Source organism: Euprymna scolopes, chromosome 30 (genome assembly GCF_053919585.1).
Source record: "Euprymna scolopes isolate OS-2025 chromosome 30, ASM5391958v1, whole genome shotgun sequence".
Taxonomy (NCBI): domain Eukaryota; kingdom Metazoa; phylum Mollusca; class Cephalopoda; order Sepiida; family Sepiolidae; genus Euprymna; species Euprymna scolopes.
This window is the reverse complement of record NC_136511.1, coordinates 75,124,836-75,145,808: the sequence shown is the minus strand read 5'-3', so window position 1 is coordinate 75,145,808 and position 20,973 is coordinate 75,124,836. Positions and strand designations below refer to the sequence as shown.

General features: G+C 37.1%; 1 protein-coding gene across 2 annotated transcripts in view; it reads right to left on the bottom strand.

Annotated features, from left to right (window-relative positions):
* LOC145254842 (uncharacterized) overlaps window positions 1-20,973 on the bottom strand; it is an 88,672-nt gene that overhangs the window by 40,127 nt on the left and 27,572 nt on the right. For both annotated transcript variants that reach the window (XM_080113680.1, XM_080113679.1), the window contains exons 5-9: window positions 14,697-14,780; window positions 11,870-11,962; window positions 9,831-9,938; window positions 7,009-7,125; window positions 3,013-3,177 (exon numbers count right to left, since the gene is read on the bottom strand). In XM_080113680.1, coding sequence (XP_079969806.1) covers window positions 3,013-3,177; window positions 7,009-7,125; window positions 9,831-9,938; window positions 11,870-11,962; window positions 14,697-14,780 — 567 coding nt within the window. The remainder of the gene's footprint in view (window positions 1-3,012; window positions 3,178-7,008; window positions 7,126-9,830; window positions 9,939-11,869; window positions 11,963-14,696; window positions 14,781-20,973) is intronic.

Here is a 20,973-nt window from a genome sequence, read left to right as displayed (position 1 = left end):
AAAGAAATGATTTAATAATTGAGAAGACATTTCCAGCTATACCTTAGCTGGAGATCTTGTGAAGTAAACCTTTATGCCATACCCTATCAAAGGCCTTAGATATGTCAAGAGCAATTGCTCTAGAAAGGTTGCTTCCGTCGAGAGATTTGCTAATCCTATAAGATATAACTGTAAGCACATCTGCTGTAGATCTAGCAGAACGGAAACCATATTGTGTGTCACTAAGAAGGTTATTTTTGTTGAGATGGTTGATTACTTCTGTATTTAACACAGATTCCAGCAACTTACTCATGACGCACAGGAGACTTATTGGCCTGTACTGAGAGGGGGATGAGCGATCACTTGAGTTCTTAAATACAGGGCATACTGATGAGATTTACCAGGGTGATGGGAAGCTATTCTCCTTAAGACAACGTTTAAACAGTTTTGTAAGTATGGGCGCTAGTTCTGGTTGTAGTTTTTTGAGTACTATAATTGGAATACCGTCAGGGCCAGTTGCTTTACTGAAATCAAGGTTTTTGATTAGCTTGGCAACATCACGTACAGATATATGTATATCACATAGCGTGTTTTCTGATACAGGAGGAAATATTGGGGGTTGGCGGCCTTGGTCGCAAAGGGTAGAATTAGCTCCAAAATTCTTGGCAAAAAGTTTGGCTTTGTCTGATGCTGACGAGATTACCTCAGGTCCATTGATGATAGTTGGGATAGAGCACATGCTTCCGTTCAGGATTCTGTTTGCTATTTGCCAAAACTGGTGGGAACCAAGCCGATGCTCAACTCCTTTGGACTTGACGGATTGAGCATACAACTCTCTTGCGTTCTTTATTACTTTCTTAAAATGGTTGCTGGCAGTCCTTAAAGCGGCTTTAGTTTCCATACATCTAGTACGTTGGAAGATGTGGAAATAGTGATTTCTGTGCGCAATGGCAGCAACACTTTCTGGAGAGAACCATGGCTGGCTATTAGGTTTTTGCTGGAACTTTTTTGAGTGTATGAAACGGTCTATACCTACAATTAACCATTCCGTCAGGTCTGATACTCTAGAGGACACATCCTTTTTAAACATGGAATGCAGAGGTAGATCCGATATAAATATACGGAAGCTATTCCAGTCAGCCTTAGTATATCCATATACTGTACGATGGAGAGGTACGTCTGAGGACTTATTACATTTCATTTTTATCTTAATTGATACAACAGAGTGGTCGGAAGATCCAAGAGGAGACAGAACAGAAACTGAACATAGTTCAGGGCAAGTTGTGAGAAAAAGGTCTAGTAGACTCGCATACTGGCCGTCATTGTCGGGCACACGGGTGGGTTCGTGAACAATCTTAGTGAGGTCATAAGCAATGGAGGAATCATGACAGAACCTCCCCTCATCATTGGTCTTGTTTGAGTGGGTCAACCATTCGACGTTGTGAACATTGAAGTTTCCACATACGTGAATGTTAGCTGAAGGATAATCAGATAGGACTTGGTCAATTTTCTCAGATATGCTTTTAAAGATAGTAACTCCGCTGTTGTGGGGGGATAGAGAGTAAATATAAATGCAGTAGTGTGGGCTAATGCAAGCCGGAAGCACATATAGGGTAAGTTAGGATATTGTCTGGAGATGTCCCTACCACATGGAAAGCCATCTTTAATATAGGCACATATTCCATGCCCATGGCGATCTTGGAGGTCAGATTTAGAAGTTAAGTTAGAGTATCCTTTAATTGCGAACTCTTCTAGGGAAATAGCTTGTCCAATGCCAGTTTCGCTTAAAAATAAAAGGTCTGGTTTAGTCTCCTGTAATTGGGTTTCAACCTCTGGAAGGTTGGAACGTAGACCCCTGATGTTGGAGAAGGAGACATGGTAGTAGGGGTCTACGTTGGAAGTTGGAGAACCGGGTTTAATCGTGTATTTTTTCTTGAAACTTGTCATGATGGAATTTTGGAATTTGTGGACTAGGTCGTCAGATTTACTAAGAGCAGGACAGAGAGGGGAAACTAAGACAGAAAAAGAAACGAAGAATTATTGTTTTATTTGTAGCTAATGATAAGGTAAAGGCCGTAACAATTACTCACTAATATGGCATCGAGAGGCCCCACCAGAAGCTAGTGCATGGTCCAGAATCCATTCACCAAATGGCAATACAGCAGCCCCAGTACTTTGCACCTGCTGATAGGACAGCCTCCTTAGTAGTTAATCCAAGGTTCGGGTCCCTGACTATCAGGCAGATAACGTCAGCCCAGATAAAACGTTTACCTCCAGCACCCTTACTAGTGACATGGCTACAAGGATAGACATAGAAACAGAACATTCACGTCATCTTTGCCAACTGTTCGTGCAAAATACTGCCAACCTAGAAAACAACTTTTTCTTCTCCCTTTATCAGAAAAATCACTCATTAAAAAATGAGGACTGAGGGACAAATAAGGAGAAGCGAGAGTAACGGGAGCTGCCGATAACGCATCCACAATGAAATCAGTTAATTACAACTTTTCAGAAAGTTGTATAAAAATTCAAGGCATCAATTTTATTTTAATAAACACAAAAATGTTAATTTTAGCCATTTTAACTCGAAAGGCACCCCTAGGAGAGGGGGGGGGGCAACCAGAGTTTTTCCGGAAAATCCGTTCTGTTACTTTTTACTCATATCGTGTTCAATGTTTGTGCAAAATTTATAAAAATTCCAAGGTGGAGTTATTGAGAAAAATGCGGACGGGCGAATGGACAAGGGTGAACTGAGAGGTTCACCCTCCTTTTGTCGGAGGACCAAAAAAAGATGTCAGTGCGTAGGAAAAGGGAACGAGCTAAAATACTTAAGTTTTATATGAGATTTTCTTTGCTCTGAAATGTGTATCTTTTGAAAAGCAGTCTTTTAAATCTAAAAATAATATTTTCATCAACATGGTTTTCATATTAGTATTTTCCATCATTAAAACACATATTGAATTTTATTGTATTTTAATGCATGCTCTTGTATTAATGCATGTTAATTATGTGACAATAATAAAAAGTACTTACTTGTTGGACATTTTCTACATCTGCGTTGTAGGTTGGGGTGAAACATTTCCCTCCAAATGCTCGCTGACAGGCTGGTAGGTCGAATTCCGGCATCTGGTCATCTCCATCGATCACTGTCAGGTTCAACGTTACACTGGCTACCAGTTGATCTGATTTCCCATTATCCTATTTGCAAAGAAAAGAACGTGCAGCAGTAAACGATGCGTCATAGAAATAACTCCACCATGAAAATGCATCTTTCTGTTTCAATTTTCTCATTCTTCCTTTCGTAGAGGGCTGTAAGTGCATTCGTATAAAAAACAAGCACATTTTGCTAATGTTTTTTTATTTTTTTTTAATTATACTTATCAAGGAATTATTTTATCAAGGACTAGCTTGGGTGCCTGGCGTTGCCCAGGTTTTTGTAGGTGTGTGTTGAGCAAAAAAAAAAAAAAATGGCAGGCTCGGACCCGTGACGCGAGCACAAAAAATAAAGTGGTAGTAGGCAGGCTCGAACCGTACAGCGAAGGAGGAAAACAAAGTGAAAAAACAAAAACCTGGCGCATTAGCTGCTGCGCCCACCATCACACCGGAAGTGACGTAGTTTCAAATTAAGGTTACAGAATCGAAAATATCGGCGAAAAAAGCAACCCCTCCCTATAGAAAAGTACCCAGTTGAGGGTTCAGGAATTAATGTTTTGGGCCAATTTTTCAATATTTGTCGTCCGAAGGGTTGACTTTAAAGTCATACCGATCTCGTGAAAATCCATCCCCTCTGTTGAAAGTTTTGGCGAGACATACATACATACATACATACATACATACATACATTTAAACAGACAGATGAGATTTATATTATAGATCATTTATCAACGATCATTTATCAAGGATCGAAGGCCACTGGAGGATGAAGGCTAATAAGTGTCATGTGGCTGGTGAGATAATAATATAGCACAATCACGTTGACACCGGTTCTCGACAGATCACAGAAGTTAAGTAACGTTGAGCCTGGCCAGTGTCAGATGGGTAACCATTTGGGAAGGCAAGGCGCTGTATGTATCACAAGGTAAAAATAACAGGTTAAGAAACTGGCGCGGTCTATCCTTCTATCGAAGGTTGATCGGGCACTCTTAAGCTGTGGCAGGCACCCCATCTAGTGATTGTATCACGATAAAAAATATCCATGATAGCCCTGGCAAAGCATCAAGTATTCAGCTACCGACAAGTTTTGAATTACACTACAAACTTGTGCAGTGAGTTCAATCTCGGCTACGGCCGCGGTGGATGGATGGATGGATGGCTGGTGAGACAAACCGTGATGATAATTTATGGTGCAAGTTGGTAGGATTTAATTGTTTAAGAGGAAGGTTCAATAAGAACATTGGACTTGAAAACTGGCATGTAATATTTAGTAAGGAAGCAGACCCACGGGTTTGTGTTCCACAGACGGCCAGTTTTAATGAAGAAACTTTGCTCATGGAATTTGGCTTGATTTATGTACAAATAGACAGTAAAGTAAATTATTGACAGTGGTTTAGCCCGACGGGTGTTTGTTGAGAAAGTTTTACAAGAGCAAAGATTGGAGTTCAGTCGAGCACCTGCTTTGAAAATAATGATACAGAAAGAGTAGATCCACAATGTTTTTTTCTGTGAGACAGAAGTAATAGTAAGGAAAAAAGGACATTGCTCTTTAGATTTGAAAGCCGGGTTTGTGCCATGTCAACTTAAGAGGGAGTGTTTTTTGCACCTCCTTCCCAGATGTGCCAACAGGACGTATTTGGCTATTACATCATTTAAGGATTTTTATTTTTTACTGTACAATCCTTCTATGTTCTTTTTTTGTGGTCTTTTGGCTAACACTAGGGTGTGGTGCCACTTTTTGTAATACGGCACTGTATTGGTCTTATTCTGAGCCAGTGTGTAAGAGATCTTTCTAGACAGAGGCAACTTCAATTTTTGCTCCAATAAAGAGTTTGTATATTTGGGGTGCAGGATTTTGCACATATTAAAATCAAACCTGATGTTTAACTCGACCCTCGTGGAGGTGCAAAGTTAGGATTTTAATTTTATAATGCTATTATTTTAAGTAATAGAAAGTTTTAAAATGTCCGATCCATTATTTGATATTATTCGATTAAATGATAATAATAAAGTAAGTATCTGTAATTAACATGGAGGCAAGAAAGAATACATGTACACAGACTCACCTTACACACAGATACAGATAAGCTTGAAGTCAGAAAATTTAATTAAATGAAGATGACATGAATTGAAACGTGTTGAGAACATTGCCAAGACTGCTGCATAGAAGGTGGACTCCTTCTACGGTGCTAGAAAATTACTAACACCAGAGAGTAATCTAGATCTTTACACAGCCACAACTCGCTCATGCATAGGGTATTGTTGCCATATTTGGACTGTCGCACTAGTCTCTCATTCTTATATAGTGACCCACACCCTAAACCTCAAATTTAATAGGTTTCGCACTAGCAACCAATTACCAACCTCTGTCCCATCATCGCATTGTTGTATTCATGTGCCTGTTCTACAAGCATTTTAATGCAACATATCTGATAAAATCATGGCCCTTGTTTCCATTCAGTGTGCATACTCTTGACTAACTCGACAAACAACAATAACGCTCTCCTTAACTGTCGAGGCCTCTATATACCGGAAAGCCTGCTTCACTAAGTTTTTTTTCCCCCTCAGACTGCTAATGTTTGGAATTCCTCCTATTTCTTACGCCCATAACTGTACTAACCTTCAGAATTTTAAATGTAATATAGGCAAATATTCAGTGCTTAATTTAACACAGTCTCCTGCTAGACACGATCCCAAATAATAATCCCTAACTTTCCAATATCCCTTGTCTGAGGTGAAAAAGTGTAAAAAAAGAAGAAGAAAAATCAGGACACTTGCACATGAAAACTTTCCTTCAATGCGTTTAAATTAGCGAGAAGAAATATCTTCACTTGTACATTTCCTTAGTCCCAACTTAAATTTCAATCACCCCTCACAAAAAAATGAGACGAAATAAAGTATATTCGTTCAAATAGGATAATAATAAAAACAGGCTTGTTTGAATCAAATATTGATATATCAAAAGAATTGTTAATTCAGTCCGACTTTGAGAATAGCGCGCGCACACACACACACACACACACGCACACACACACGCACACGCGCACACGCACACACACACACACACACACGCACACACACACTCACACACACACACATATATATATATATATATATATATATATATATATATATATATATATATATATCAGAGATGCTTCGCTGGCCGGGTTCGAATCTCCCGATCGGCGGTAATCGTGACACCCTGCATTGATGATTCCCAAAAAGATAAATCACTAGTGCCTGTAGGTATTAAAAAAATAGAAAGTCCTCGCATGCATAGATCATGATGTCATAATCATTAGATCACTGTGGCCGGATGTTACGACTTTTGAAAATAAATGTTAAAATTTCAACGAAATTTTTCGCGGTTGAAATTGGCCGTGGGGTTTGTTTGTCAGAGATGGCTTCGTGGCCGGGTTCAAATCTCCTGACTGGTAGTAATAGTGTCCCTCTGCACTGATGATTCCGGAATGAATAAAATACTAGTGTCTGTAGGTATCAAAAAATATTATTTTAATATACGGGGTGTCCGTAAAGTTACTATACAGTCTTACAAGTTACTATACAGACACCCTGTAATATATTAATAGTACAGTAAGATAGTGTATTAAAATATTTATTTGTAACAAAAGAAATAAAAAGGAATAACACCTTTATGTTTATAAAAATCTCAGAAAATACACGTGTTAATACAATAAAGCAATAAGACTGTATAGTAACTTTACGGACAACCTGTATATATATATATATATATATATATATATATATATATATATATATATATATATATATATATATATATATATATATACAATGTGTGTATTAGCAGGTGTCTATGTAGATATTACATTATATAAAAAATAGTCAACCTACATGAATAATGATCGGAACTTGGAATAGATTATTGTTAGTCTTCATACTTTCGAAATCGAACATTTTTTTAATGGTGATTGTTCCGGTGTCATTATTGATCATTAAATGCTCTGCGACCTGAAACGATAGGAAAATAAGTTTTGGTTTAATAGGACAAGAGGAATAATAATGAAAAGAAACACACATCAGTAACGCTGGGAAAAGTTTCAAGATCAAATGTACAAATAAATATATTAGGTTGGAATGAAAGTTTCTTTGTAGAACACACGGATGGTTTATTTATACCTTACACACTGACACTTTCTGGTAGGAACGGGTTCGAGAGCTGAACAAAAGATCAACTTCATTCTGGAATGTTTCGGCAATAACAGACGGAAAAAATCAGTGAAATTTCTAGGATCTCACGAGAGCTTTGACAAAGTCACGCATCCTCGCGAGATCTCAGGAGTTAGTATGTTTTTTTAATATAAATCCCTAGTTAGATATTAAAGCATTTAAGAATCTAATTATTACTAAAAAACAACCCCCAATTATCCAGTAAAAATTAAGAACAAGAACATAAACTTTTCCTCACTCTTGTAAGTAGTAGTGGTAGTGTCAGAGCGATCCTGCTAACAGGAATCTGATGAAAATCCATGAGATATCGCTATCAGGATCCGTTGCTATCTGGCCCGTCTTTTCTCCTGCATGTCGCAAGCAAGAACGCCGCAAACGTTGATCTATAAATTAATGAAGTGAGGCTGAAAACGTTCATTTTGCATTATTCCATTGTGTTATTTTGGTCAAACCGTTCCCGACTTCGTATGCAATTGCTGAGCCTTGCTATTCCCAGTGTCGAGGGTTAGAATTCGGAATCGTGCAGGTTAAATGATGGTTGCGACATACGAAGATGACTTCATTCGGGTTAGACGATCCTGGAACACGATATGTTTTTACTCTATGCGAAAGCCAAACTCCCTTAAAAACAACAAAATAATAACAACGTTAATATCAACAACATGTTGTTGATATTAACGTTGTTATTATTTTGTTATTATTTTGTTGTTATTAATTTGTTGTTATTATTTTGTTGTTATTATTTTGTTGTTATTAATTTGTTGTTATTAATTTGTTGTTATTATTTTGTGTTCTGAAGACATATATTTTGTAAACAGATCGTGTAAAAACTATGGTGGCCGTTTTACATATAAATTTGGCCCTGGAAGATAGTACCACTTTTCCGATAAGATTAGAGTCAAGATAAGGGATTACTCCAAACGGATCGAAGCTCCTAAATGAAGACCCCAGCACGAGATGAAATGTCACATCATAATCATAATGTTTCAGTGAGTTTTAGTAGCTGATAATTTTAGGAAATAGAGAGAACAGAGCGAAAGTAGCAAAAAAACTATGAAACTTGGATTTCAATATGATTGTTTGGATAGAGGCCAACACCTTGTCCAACGTTGGTTTGTAGAGATATAATCTATTAAGCAAATAGATAGGAACTTGTACGGTACTGCTACCTTGAACCAATTAAAATGTAATTCCTAGGGCTATGAAACAGCATATTCTTTTCATTGTTTTGACTCTTGAGTATGTTGGTTGGTTGTTTTTGTTTTACGGCATATCAACCCTTTTCGGGTTATTTAATGCCGAATCCAAAGATTTTGAAGAAAAAAATTTTTAATAGAATATATTTGTTGTTTTCACATCGGTTTCTATTTAACCCATAGTTGGGACCCTAACAGGTACTACCACTCCGGGTCAGAGTGGACCTGGGAGCAATGGCAATTAAAGGGTGGCTTAACACTCCCCAAAGCCCACAAGCTGGAGCCTCACCACTGGATATAGTTTAAGGTCATATCCAGGAACCCCATTGAGGGACTTTTACCCTCTGCAGGGGAGCAGTCAGCGTATTCTAATACTCCACCGACAGGGCCGCTTGAGTATGTATCCGACGCAGTTAATCAACCGAAAACCACATCACTCTATATAAAAGCATATAAGATATCAACCAATACACACTCGAGATTCAAAACAATTAAAACTATGCTGTTGTCCTAGCCCTAGTAATTCCACACTGTGCAAACATTCAACATTGAAGCGTCGTTCCTTGATAAACTCAAAGTCTATATCCAGAATCTTTTATAATTTGAACACATCAGTTGTTAACATAAATATCGTCGTGTGACAATGCAAGCATAGATTAAAGCCTTATCTGGACCTTATTGTATTATGAGGTTGGTGCAGGAATAATGTCGTTTTTTATATATGTTGAACGTCAAAAACGATATTATTTTCGCACCAACCATATAATAATCCCGAAATTATGCCATGGAAATGTTCATAACTCAAAAACTATTTATCTGATCCGGTTGAAATGTTGCATGTTGCTTAACGTTTTTTTTTTTTTAATTATCAAATCCACACATCAAATTTTAAAAAGTTGGAAGTTCAGATTGTCAAAATCTTGAAAACCATGGCCAAACTTTTCAAAGCAGAAGTCAAACGTACACCTACAATGGATGTTGGACTTCGTTGGCTATAACATTGGCTAAGTGGCGAGTCCTTACGTTAACTAAAATGGAAGTTAGCACCAACAGTATAATTTTACATCTTTTGAGACCTTGATCCTTTACACAAACATCCAACAATTAAACCAAAATAAGCCATGAAAAATATTTTGATTAATTCTAGTTATGGTTTATGTGGACACTAGTCTGTACAAAAAATATAGCTGCTCGAAAACATAACATCGATATTTTATTTTTTGTATTTTTTCTTAATATGCTAGACGAATTGGCCACTGGATATTCTGGTGAATAAAAAGGTAGACTGACCATCGAATCAACAGGTTCTTTAAACTTGTACGTGAGTTGACGGTTGACTCCGGCATCTTTATCTGTCGCGGTTATTTTTATAGGTAAAATCGTACCAACAGGAGTCAACTGAAATAAAAAAAAGAGAACATTATATATATATATATATATATATATATATATATATATATATATATATATATATATATATATATATATATATATATATATATTAATTTTTGAGAGGATGATTTTTCATTTGTATTAATTGGATATTTCGATTACTGTTCTCATTTTTGATGTTATTCTCATGATGATCCAACCAATATAACTTCCGACGTTCTTCAGGTGCATTATGTCAAAATCAAGAATGTTTCATGTTGAACTCGGAACTCGGCGCGATATTTCAAACTGAGTTCTTTATTGACCTACGCGCGTCGCTTGCTTCGTTCCGTTGGTCATGGTCGGGTATATGCCTTATGTAATTTTAAAGTATATTCTGAGCACGGTTTGCCATGTTGATTGAGCCAACAACACCCAGAAGACAACTATTTAAGCCGTTATTACGCGATAAAAAATCAAACACGACCCGGATACGTAAAGATCAGAAGTTGCGCCTGAAGAAGATCGGAGGTTACATCGGCTGAAACGTTTATGCGAATAGTATCCAAACAGAAGAACAGTTATCTAGATAATCCAACAAATACACACCAAAAGCAATATGAACACATATCTAAGGAAATGGCAGAAACACTAGAGGATGGCCTCCAATCTGTAGTGGAATGGGGACAAAAATGGATGGTCACGTTCAATGCTGCCAAGACTAAGCTTGTTTCCTTCAATAATTACAAAAAACCTTCTCTACCATTAACAGCAATGCCCAGGAACACATTACCCGAAAGTACCTCCTTTAAACTCCTCGGCCTAACGTTTACAGGGAACATAAACTGGAGTAGATACATTGAGAACATTGTCAAGGCTGTTGCGAAGAAGGTGGACTCTCTCTCTCTCTACCATGCTAGAAATCTACTAACGCCCGAAAGTATACTGTACCTCTATAAGGTAACCATTCGTCCATGTATGGGGTATTGTTGTCATGTTTGCGTCCCTCTGCCTGTTCTACAAGTATTTTAATGGTAAATGCTCTGATGAACTGCAAGCACTTGTACCCCCTTGACGTAAATACCTCCGATAAACCCAACAAGCGACTAAATCCCACCCTTACACAGTAGGGATCCCTAGATATAAGAGAGCTCTCTACTCCAATAGTTTCTTCCCAAGAACTGCTAGACTTTGGAATTCCCTTCCGGGTCCTTGATTCCCCTGTCATGCAGAAGTTCAAGTGTAACATGAACCGACATATTGCTGCCCAACTCCCCACATAGTGCCTCTGTAGCTTTTGTCCCTGATAGTACCTATTTACAATGCCTCCCCCACGAAAAGAAAGACACCAGGGTCGTTTTTTAATGTGGAGAAAAGATACAAAAATAAAAAAATTTTCTCAGTCGTGAAGGAATGTTCCTTCACTTAAAGAGAACAAGAAATTGAAGTGCAGCACCTGAAGAGCAAATACTACTCTTTGATATTGGCCGAAAAGCCAATTAAGTAGCCCCCAATATCAATGTGCTTTGTTTGGGGTGAAAATGTAATAAAAACAAAATTTTAAGTCCATTTTTTGCTACACGCGTGTTCCAATTTCCAGTGATGAGTTCATGCGAAAAGACACGTGATGATCGTCTCTAATAAAAGTGAAATTTATCCTCTCAGATTGAATTTAAGGAAACTCATGCTTCTGTTGATTAATTCCCTTTGTGATGAGCTTCAATTAATTCCCAGTTGGGAACTTGTAGAAAAAAAAAATATTTCAGCTCTATTTTTGCCTTGGACTATGTAAGAACTTTCAATCAAAAGATCATACATATAATCTTCTAGCGTTGCACATTTCATGATATTTTTTTTAATACAAAAACCAAAACGTTTAGCTTACGATTTACTTTCTTCTTTGACGTTAACAACTGTACGATGAAGACATGTTTACCGCAAAATGTTCGGCTTCTTACCTCATTTATTTCTGCTGAGTAAACATTTTCTGCGGACAACTGTGGGGAATTGTCATTAACATCTTTAACTAACAAATATACAGTGTACCAATACTGCAACAAAGAAGAGAATTAAATATACAAAGCTTTAATGGATAAGTATTTTTGAAAAACCTTTTAATGTTTAGAAGTTGAATTCGCTTTGTTATTAATTTAATGTTAAATAGTTATTTTCTAAAGTGAGTGTTTTTCATTACGATAGAGTTCAAATGGCTTACTCCTTTTTATTCGACTGTTTTTTTTTTTTATTAAATAACTCAAATTCTGTATGACGCCATATTTTTTAATTACGGCTACATTTATAAATGACGTCATATTTGTTAAACGACGCCATATTTTTAAAATGACGTCATACTTGTTGAATATTTTCTTTAAATGACGCCATACTTGTTGAATGCTGCCATTTTAAAAATTAGATCATATTTGTTAAATGACTCCATATCGTTAAATGACGCCATATTTTTAAATGACGTCAATATTTGTTAAATTAAGCCATTTTTTAAATTATATCATACTTGTTAAATTACGCCATATTGTTAAATAATACCATATTTGTTAAATGAGGACATATTTGTTGAATGGCGCCATGTTCTTAAAAATGACGCCATACTAGTTGAATGGCGTCATTTTCTAAAGGGGTTGTTTTTCGTTACGTTACAGTTCAAGTGGCTTACTCCTTTTTATTCGACTGATTTATTTATTAAATAACTCCACATTTTGTATGATGCCATATTTTCTAATTACGGCTACATTTTTAAATTACGTCATATTTGTTAAATGACGCCATATTTTTAAATGACGTCAGTATTTGTTAAATTATGCTATACTTCTTGAATGACGCCATTTTTAAAGTACGAGGGGCGCTCAATAAGCAATACCCCTGACCCACTTCCAGTTGTCTGATCTAGCTGAAATGTTGTATGTGCAATGATTTATATCTCTACGGGTTATGTGGCAAATTACAGCTCTGAACTAATTGTGGTTTCTGTTTTACAGGTGTTTGAACAGAGCCAGGTGTGAAATGGAGCCTGTTTTTGTATTTGAAAGAACGTACACCACAGGAAACTTTCGATGAAATGAAAGAAACTTATGGTTATAATGCCCCATCATATGTCCTTGTAAAACGCTGGGATCGTGAATTCAAACATGGCCGGAAGTCTGTGGAAATCACTGTCAGACCTGGTCGCCCCCTTTCTGCCATTGATGAGGCATCTGTCCGTCAAGTTGAGGCTGCCATTTTGGAAGATCGGCGCATTACTATTCGCTAAATAGCCCAAGATGTCAAGATTAGTACAGGGTCTGTGGAAACTAGCATTCATGACCATTTGCATATGCATAAGGTGTCTGCTAGATGGATTCCCAGATTGCTCACACCATTCCAGAAGCGATAACGCGTCGAGTGCTCGAGGATGAATTTGGAGATGTGCCAAAATGATCAGTCGAACTTTTTCCAAAGACTGATTACACAGGATGAAACCTGGGTCCATCATTATGATCCAGAGACCAAAGCCCAGTCAATGCAGTGGAAGCACCTGGACTCACCACCTCCAAAGAAGGCAAGGGTGCAGCCCTCCGCTGGCAAGGTCATGCTCACAGTCTTCTGGGACCAGGACGGAGCAGTGATGACAGATTTCCTGGCAAAGGATACCACAATTACAGGAGCCTATTATGCTTAACTTTTGAGGAAATTAAGGGAAGCTATCAAAATCAAGAGGCGTGGCAAGATCAGCAAAGGTACCATCCTTCTGTAGGACAACGCTCCAGTCCACAACTTGCATGTCGCCAGATCAGAAGCATGGGCGTGTGGTTATGAAATCCTCCCCCACCCTTCCTACTCTCCTGACCTTGCACCCTCTGACTTTCACCCCTTCCCAGCCATGAAGTTTTTTTTTGAAAGGAAAGCGTTTCTCAGATGATGAAGTCACGTCGTGGTTGGAGGAGCAACCTGGGGTGTTCTACAAAAACGGTCTGCAGAGCTGCAACGAACGATGGGAGAAATGCATAACTCTGGGTTGTTCCTATGTAGAGAAAGACTAATAACTGTGCCAAGTTTCGTTGCTCTACTGCTATGGGAAGTGGGTCGGGGGCATTACTTACTGCACGCCCCTCGTAGATACTCATATGACCTAATTGCTGGTATTACTTCTTACCAAATAATTAACCAATTATTATTGTGGAAAAAAAAGTATTTATATGAATTTATTCTTTTTGCGGACTGTTATCCTCATCTTTATAGTTATTGTTTAGGCTAACTCATCCTCTGGAATCTTCAAGTGAGTAATTACTGTCTTCTGTAGTTGTTGTTGTTGTTTCACCACATTTTAACCAACTAATCATCTGGCCTACTTGGGTAAGATTGAAACCATTATCTTCAAACAATGCTCTATTTCTGGGCCCATGGCGCAGTGGATAACGGCGTTGAATCTCTATGATTCCGGTTGAGCATTGTCTGAAGATAGTTGTTTCAATACTACCCAAGCAGATCAGAGGTTCCCTTGGCCAAAATATGGCAAGACAACAAGTATGGAAGGCAGTAATTACTGAGGATAAAGTTTCAAGACTCAACATTCATATCCAGCCACAGTTAATATCCTGAAGAAGGCCAGAGGATAAGTTGGCTGGAACGTGGTGAAACAATAACACCAACTATGAAAATGAAGATAGCAGTCCGTAAAAAGAATAATTATACAAATTATAAAGCTCCATCTCAAAGGATTTCAAATAATTAAAAAAAAAAAGGAAATAAAAAAAAGTATTTGTATATTTATTAAAAAGAAAGTTAACTTACTGTTATTGTTTTATTCTTGAAAGGGACACATTTCAGACTGAAAGTATCAGCCAATGTGTCATCCATAACGGAATCAGTAGGACCCTGTCAAGCAAAAAACATGAAAAATATCATCAGAATTAGAATATTAGACAACCTAGCGAAATATAATTGATGTGGATAAACATTGCCAGAGACAGCCGCAAAAAAGCTCGGCTCATGTTAGGGGCTGCTATTCGGGACTCTGTCTTACAAGAGATTGTGAGGAGTTCAGTACCGAGATGCCTGTTCACATTACATTTAAATTTCTGCATGATAATACAGTCAGAGAAGCAGGAAACGGAGATAGTTCCTAACTCTAGCATTTCGTAGGAAAAAAAAAACTATCACAGTAGAAGACTTTATGGCGTCTAAAGATCCTTTTTTTTTTTTACATGGTAGTCACCACTTATCAAGGCCCACAAGCCACTCGGGGATAAGGGTTATTGCGTGTACAGTAATCAATGGGATAATATCGTAGTAATCGTTAGTAATGGAGACTTGATAAGTGCCTTACTTAAGGGGGCGGTATATCAAGAATTTGTTTATGATGGACTTGAAGACATCCAAGTTGTAGTCAGGTGGGAAACAGGCAAACGGAAGAGAGTTCCACAGGAATCTCAACATTGGAAAGGGGGAATATTGCTGCTTATCGTGTAAGTCGAGAGTATGTACGTCGGGAGAGAACAAGTTCTATGAGTTTAGCAGAGCATACTCATTAAAGTTCTTGTAAAACAGGCAATGGGACAGATGTTGAACCATAGCCGATAGGGAGAGATTTATAGGAGTTGACATCTGTTTACATGTAAGAGGCTAGTGGTAGATCCATAAACCTATATATAACAATAAAACTTCATACATGAGCGAATAGTAGCTTTGTAAAGATATAGGATACTCTCTGATGTGAGTAATTTTCTTGCAAGGTAGAAGGATCCCACTTTCTTGACAGCAACTTTGGCAATGCCTTAAACATATGCGCTCCAGTTCATGTTGCTGGTGAATGTCATGCATTTACTCACAGGTTTTAGTCCATCTCTCTCTTTTTCTTAACCTAATGATTTGGTTGGTTGTTTTTGTTTTACGGCATATCAACCCTTATCAGGTTATTTAATGCCGAATCCAAAGATTCGGAAGAATCTTTTTTTAAATAGAATATATTTGTTGTTTTCAAGTCGGTTTCTATTTAACCCATAGTTGGAACCCTAACAGGTACTACCACTCCGGATCAGAGTGGACCTGGGAGCAATGGCAATTAAATGGTGGCTCCACACTCCCCAAAGCCCGCAAGCAGGGGCCTCACCACTGGATATAGTTTAAGGTCATATCCAAGACCCCTTAACCTAATGAATTCTCCCAGATTTCATTAATTACCTTAGTAATAAGTCCCTTGGTAATAAGTCCCTTGGTAATAAGTCCCTTGGTAATAAGTCCCTTATGCAAATAAATTATCCACCTGTTTCATTTTATTTTGGTCGATGTTTTCAAAAATAAAGATGCATCTTTTTGGGACCGACACTTGATTTTTTTATATGAGCCACATAAATATTGGAATATTCTACTAAAATTCACCTTTTTTATCTCAAGCGATGAGTTAGTAAAGAATTAAGAACATTAGTGTTCATCTCCCTCATTGACAAGTTAACTATGCTGTAGTATATCTTTCTTGTGGTCTCTTTTTCTTACTAGATTCCAAGACAAGAATTCATCTTGTCTGTTGGGGTATCTAGTTTAGTATTATTACTATAGGCAACATCATTTAGAAAAAGTGTAATAATTCTCGTATGAGCCAATGCGAGTATCAATACCGAAGAAACTTTATTTTTGCTTAGGGTACTATGGGTTTTTTTTATTATTTAGTCAGGATTTGCTTGTAGAGGGAAGTATTATCATTCTAAATTGTCTTGACAAACTTCTCTACAGAGAGGCCTTGGCTGATCGAGATAAGTTTCTAGTAGTCATTCAAGTTCACCTTCAGTAAGGATTAAAATTCTTTCCAGTAGGCATTCAAGTTCTCTTCAGTAGGCATTCATTCTCTCCACGACCAGTAAGCATTATTGTATATGCTATGAATTAATCAAAGACGGAGAAGATACGGGTGTATTTGCGAAAAAAAAAAAAACGTATTGTGGTCTCTGCTCATAGCAGCTTTTTTTAAGTGATCTGTAACGAAAACAATCGCTTGACTTATCTCCGGTGTTTGTAAGGCTGTAAGTAGTAGTCATGCATTGAATTGCAAATTTAGCCCCCACCCCTTCTCTCTTTTTTCATCCCTCATTCTTTCTTGCCCACAACAAAGCGAATGTATTGCTTTCTGTCTCTTTCTCGGGTCTATGCAATTGTCTTGTTAATCTGGTTTGCAGATTAAATCCTCCGGTACAAAGAGATCTTTGAACAAAAATTTAACGTTCTTTTGTCTGCAAAAATTATGCCACACCATTTCAAATTGAATTTAAACTGACCTGTATTTTATATACTGAATATTGTATGGTCGGGCATATATAAACAGGGTTTCCATAACAGATGTCTCGTTAACGCTGTAATATATATATATATATATATATATATATATATATATATATATATATATATATATATATAAATATATATATAAATATATATATATATATATATATATATATGTATATACAGGGTGATCCCCCCCAAAAAAACGGGCCCTAACTCTAATTAGGCCCCGTTTCTTAGTGTTTTGTCCGAATGAAATGAAACTTTGGTCATAACTAGTTTATTATATTCAAAATATCACATCAAAACACTAGGGTCTTTGGTCTTTTTTTCTCCGTTGACTGTAAAATGCTCAGAAAAACAATTGAATGTCCTCTGTTTTTTGGGGGGTCACCCTGTATATATATATATATATATATATATATATATATATATATATATATATATATATATATATATATATCAGAGACGCGATAGCACTCTCTATATAGGGATGGCCCGTACACGCCTATATACGCCTACAAAACAAAACTATCCAAATCTCAACTAAAATCAACTTATAAGTTTCAAAAAGCACATATTCTTACAGAGAAGCGTCTTACGAATCCAGCGAGTGTCAGAACGTCGGTTAAAATGTCAAAAGAGAGCAAAAAGAAAAGGGTACAAAAATGGCCACTTGTTCTTCTTTCTTCTTTCTTCTTCTTTCTTCTTTCTTTTGAGACGATGTATCTCGGTGTACGAACGGTCTCTGACAACAGTTCAAGCATCAATCGACTGCTCTTTACACGGAGAAGTGCAGTGACCCATCGCTTTTTAGCTAACTCCATAAGTAAATAAGATTACGTGTAATAACAAGTTTTAAATACTATATACCCAATGTAGACAGACCACTTCGACCACGGAACTTCTCTCAAAAGGGACAGCTCCAAATAATACACCGGATGCTCACAGACGTTCCAGTTTGCCAGTGGCCTATATTTCTTGGACGCTGAATATTTGAGGTGAACGTTAAGGTTTTTTCTTTAAACAGTAACCCACCAGCGTTAATGAAACCACGAAATCTTTATCTCAGTTGATCAAAATTGTTATAAGAGTAACCTATCAGCAAGTACGACGTCAAAAAACAATGTTATAAAAACAAATAATTCCTCAGATTTTGGACTGTAAAATATGTACAAAATGTCAATGCTGTGACCAGGATTCGAACCTAGGTTAGCACGGCCATAACGTGGGGTCCTACCCTCTAGACGATCACGGCTAACACTGACGTCTGTCACTCTTGGCAGAAAGACACATGACTACTGTCAAACTATTGAAAAATAAGGAGGAAACTTGAAATTCTCACGCATGCGTAAAAATACACTATAGCAACCATTGTTAAATGCAGCTGAATCTCTTTGCTCGCTAAGAAAAGTAGATCAGACCAGTTCTTCTAAGAACTCACCAAACGCCAAAGGAAATAAGTTAAATTAACCGCAAAAGAAACTGCAAGAAAGTCATCTTCTAAGAACTCACTGGAAGCTGACCAAAAAGAATCAAAATCCAAGCCCTAGCCACAAAAATAACTAGATATTGTGGCTACTATACATACACATAAGTGTTAGATGTTTACATTTAATAAAAAATGCCAAAGTCAGCACGTAGTAAAAAAACAAAGTCAAGGTATTATCTGAGCAAAAAGAATACTATCAGAAAAATGCTGAAATAATAAAAATTAAGTGTCATGCAAATCCTGAGGCAAAGAAGGCTGCCTCACGTGCTCTTTATAACAAAGAACCAGAAAAAAAGAAGGCTGCCTCACGTGCTCTTTATAACAAAGAACCAGAAAAAAAGAAGGCTGCCTCACGTGCTGACTCAAAAGCACGGTATAACAGGGATTCCGAGGGAAAAAAAGCTGCCTCACGTGCTCTTTATAACAAAGAACCAGAAAAAAAGAAGGATGCTTCACGTGCTGACTCAAAAGCACGGTATAACAGGGATCCCAAGGGGGAAAAAGCTGCCTCATGCACAAACTATTATAAATATAAATATCAAAAACTGCCAAATCTTTGCCAAAACGCCAAAGAATGAACCAAGAAAAATTTAATAGTGAAGGTATGAACATTTTAGAACTTTATAATACTCTAACTGTTTTATCAGAGAGGCGGTAGCACTCTCTATGTAATATAGAACCGATGGAGGACCAATGAGGCACTCCTAAGGCCCAAAACCCAAAGACCTAAAACCCAGCAGGAAGCGACCTGCTACTAATGGAGGCGGCAATGAGCCGCCTCCTAAAAAAGACAATACTATCATGAATGTAAGTTTAAAAATAAGACTGTAAGTAAAAATACTAATTAACAAGAATAAAAAAGCATTGGAAATGCAAAAGGATATAGGGATGGTATGCCAAAAAGTATACAAACAAGATAGCTATGAATGGCTAGGCACATGGAAATAGAATTGCATCCAAAGTATAGCCCTATAGCTTTTTACAACCGTAATGATGGCACGGAATGAAGATTGGAGAAAAGCTATAGGGCTATACTTTGGATGCAATTCTATTTCCATGTGCCTAGCCATTCATAGCTATCTTGTTTGTATACTTTTTGGCATACCATCCCTATATCCTTTTGCATTTCCAATGCTTTTTTATTCTTGTATATATACAGTGTGTCGTATAGTGATTAGGGTGTTTTTATTCTTATGCCTAAGTTTTTTGTTCATGTTAATTTTAGCCTGAATAAAAGATTTAATGTCTCAAAGTGTAGTATCTGTTCTGATGCCTCACTCTAGTAATTGGTTCTTGGTTAATGTAGGGGAAACCCTTCATACTGAGGCAATTACTATTTAAATTAATTAGGTTTTAGTCAATGGAAGGGAAACTCTACAAACCGAGACAATTACTATTTATTTAGACACTGCAAGAGTGCCTCCTTTTAAGAGAAGCTGGTTTTCTCCGACATTAAAAAACGACCTTGTGTCTAATGTGATTCTGTGGGGAAGCAACTAAATACCATTTGTTCTGATGCTACACTTCAATATCTTATGGAAGTAATCCTTCATGACTTGTACATTTTTAAAAAATTTTGTTACTGACCAGGGTGTCCCCTTTTTCACTCAAATCAAAAACCGACCTCATGTCTTAATCTGCCCTCGTGGGGAGGCAAGTACAAGAAAAAAAAACAGTTGAAAAATGCTGACTACTTTTTATTTATACTCTCTTTTATTGTACAATATATTCTTTCTACCTAAACCTGTTGTTAGAGTCTTTCTTTATTACTCTTTCCTAGGGCCACAACAGTAAGCAACATGTGTGTCGTAGTAAATAAACATTGATAAAAAAAGATATCTTAATCGGTAAACTGCATATCGTGAGACAGATAATCAAATAAAAAAGATATCATATTAGGGTAAAATGGATAAACGATATCTTAATCTCTACAATTATATAAAAGTCACTTTATATGTGTGTGAGTCATCTCCCTCTCAGTACATACCAATAAATCTCCTGTGTGTCATGAGTAAGTTGCTGGAATCCATAATAAATAGAGAAGTAGTCAACCACCTCAGCAGAAATAACCTTCTTAGCGACACACACACACACACTCAATATGGTTTCGGTTCTGCTAGATCTACAGCAGATGTGCTAATGGTTATATCTCATAGGATTAGTGAATCTCTTGACAAAGGCTTCATTTCTAGGGCAATTGCTCTCGACATATCAAGGCCTTTAATAAGGTTTGGCATAAAGGCTTACTACACAAGATTTCCAGCTACGATATAACTGGAAATGTTTTCTCGATCATTAAATCAT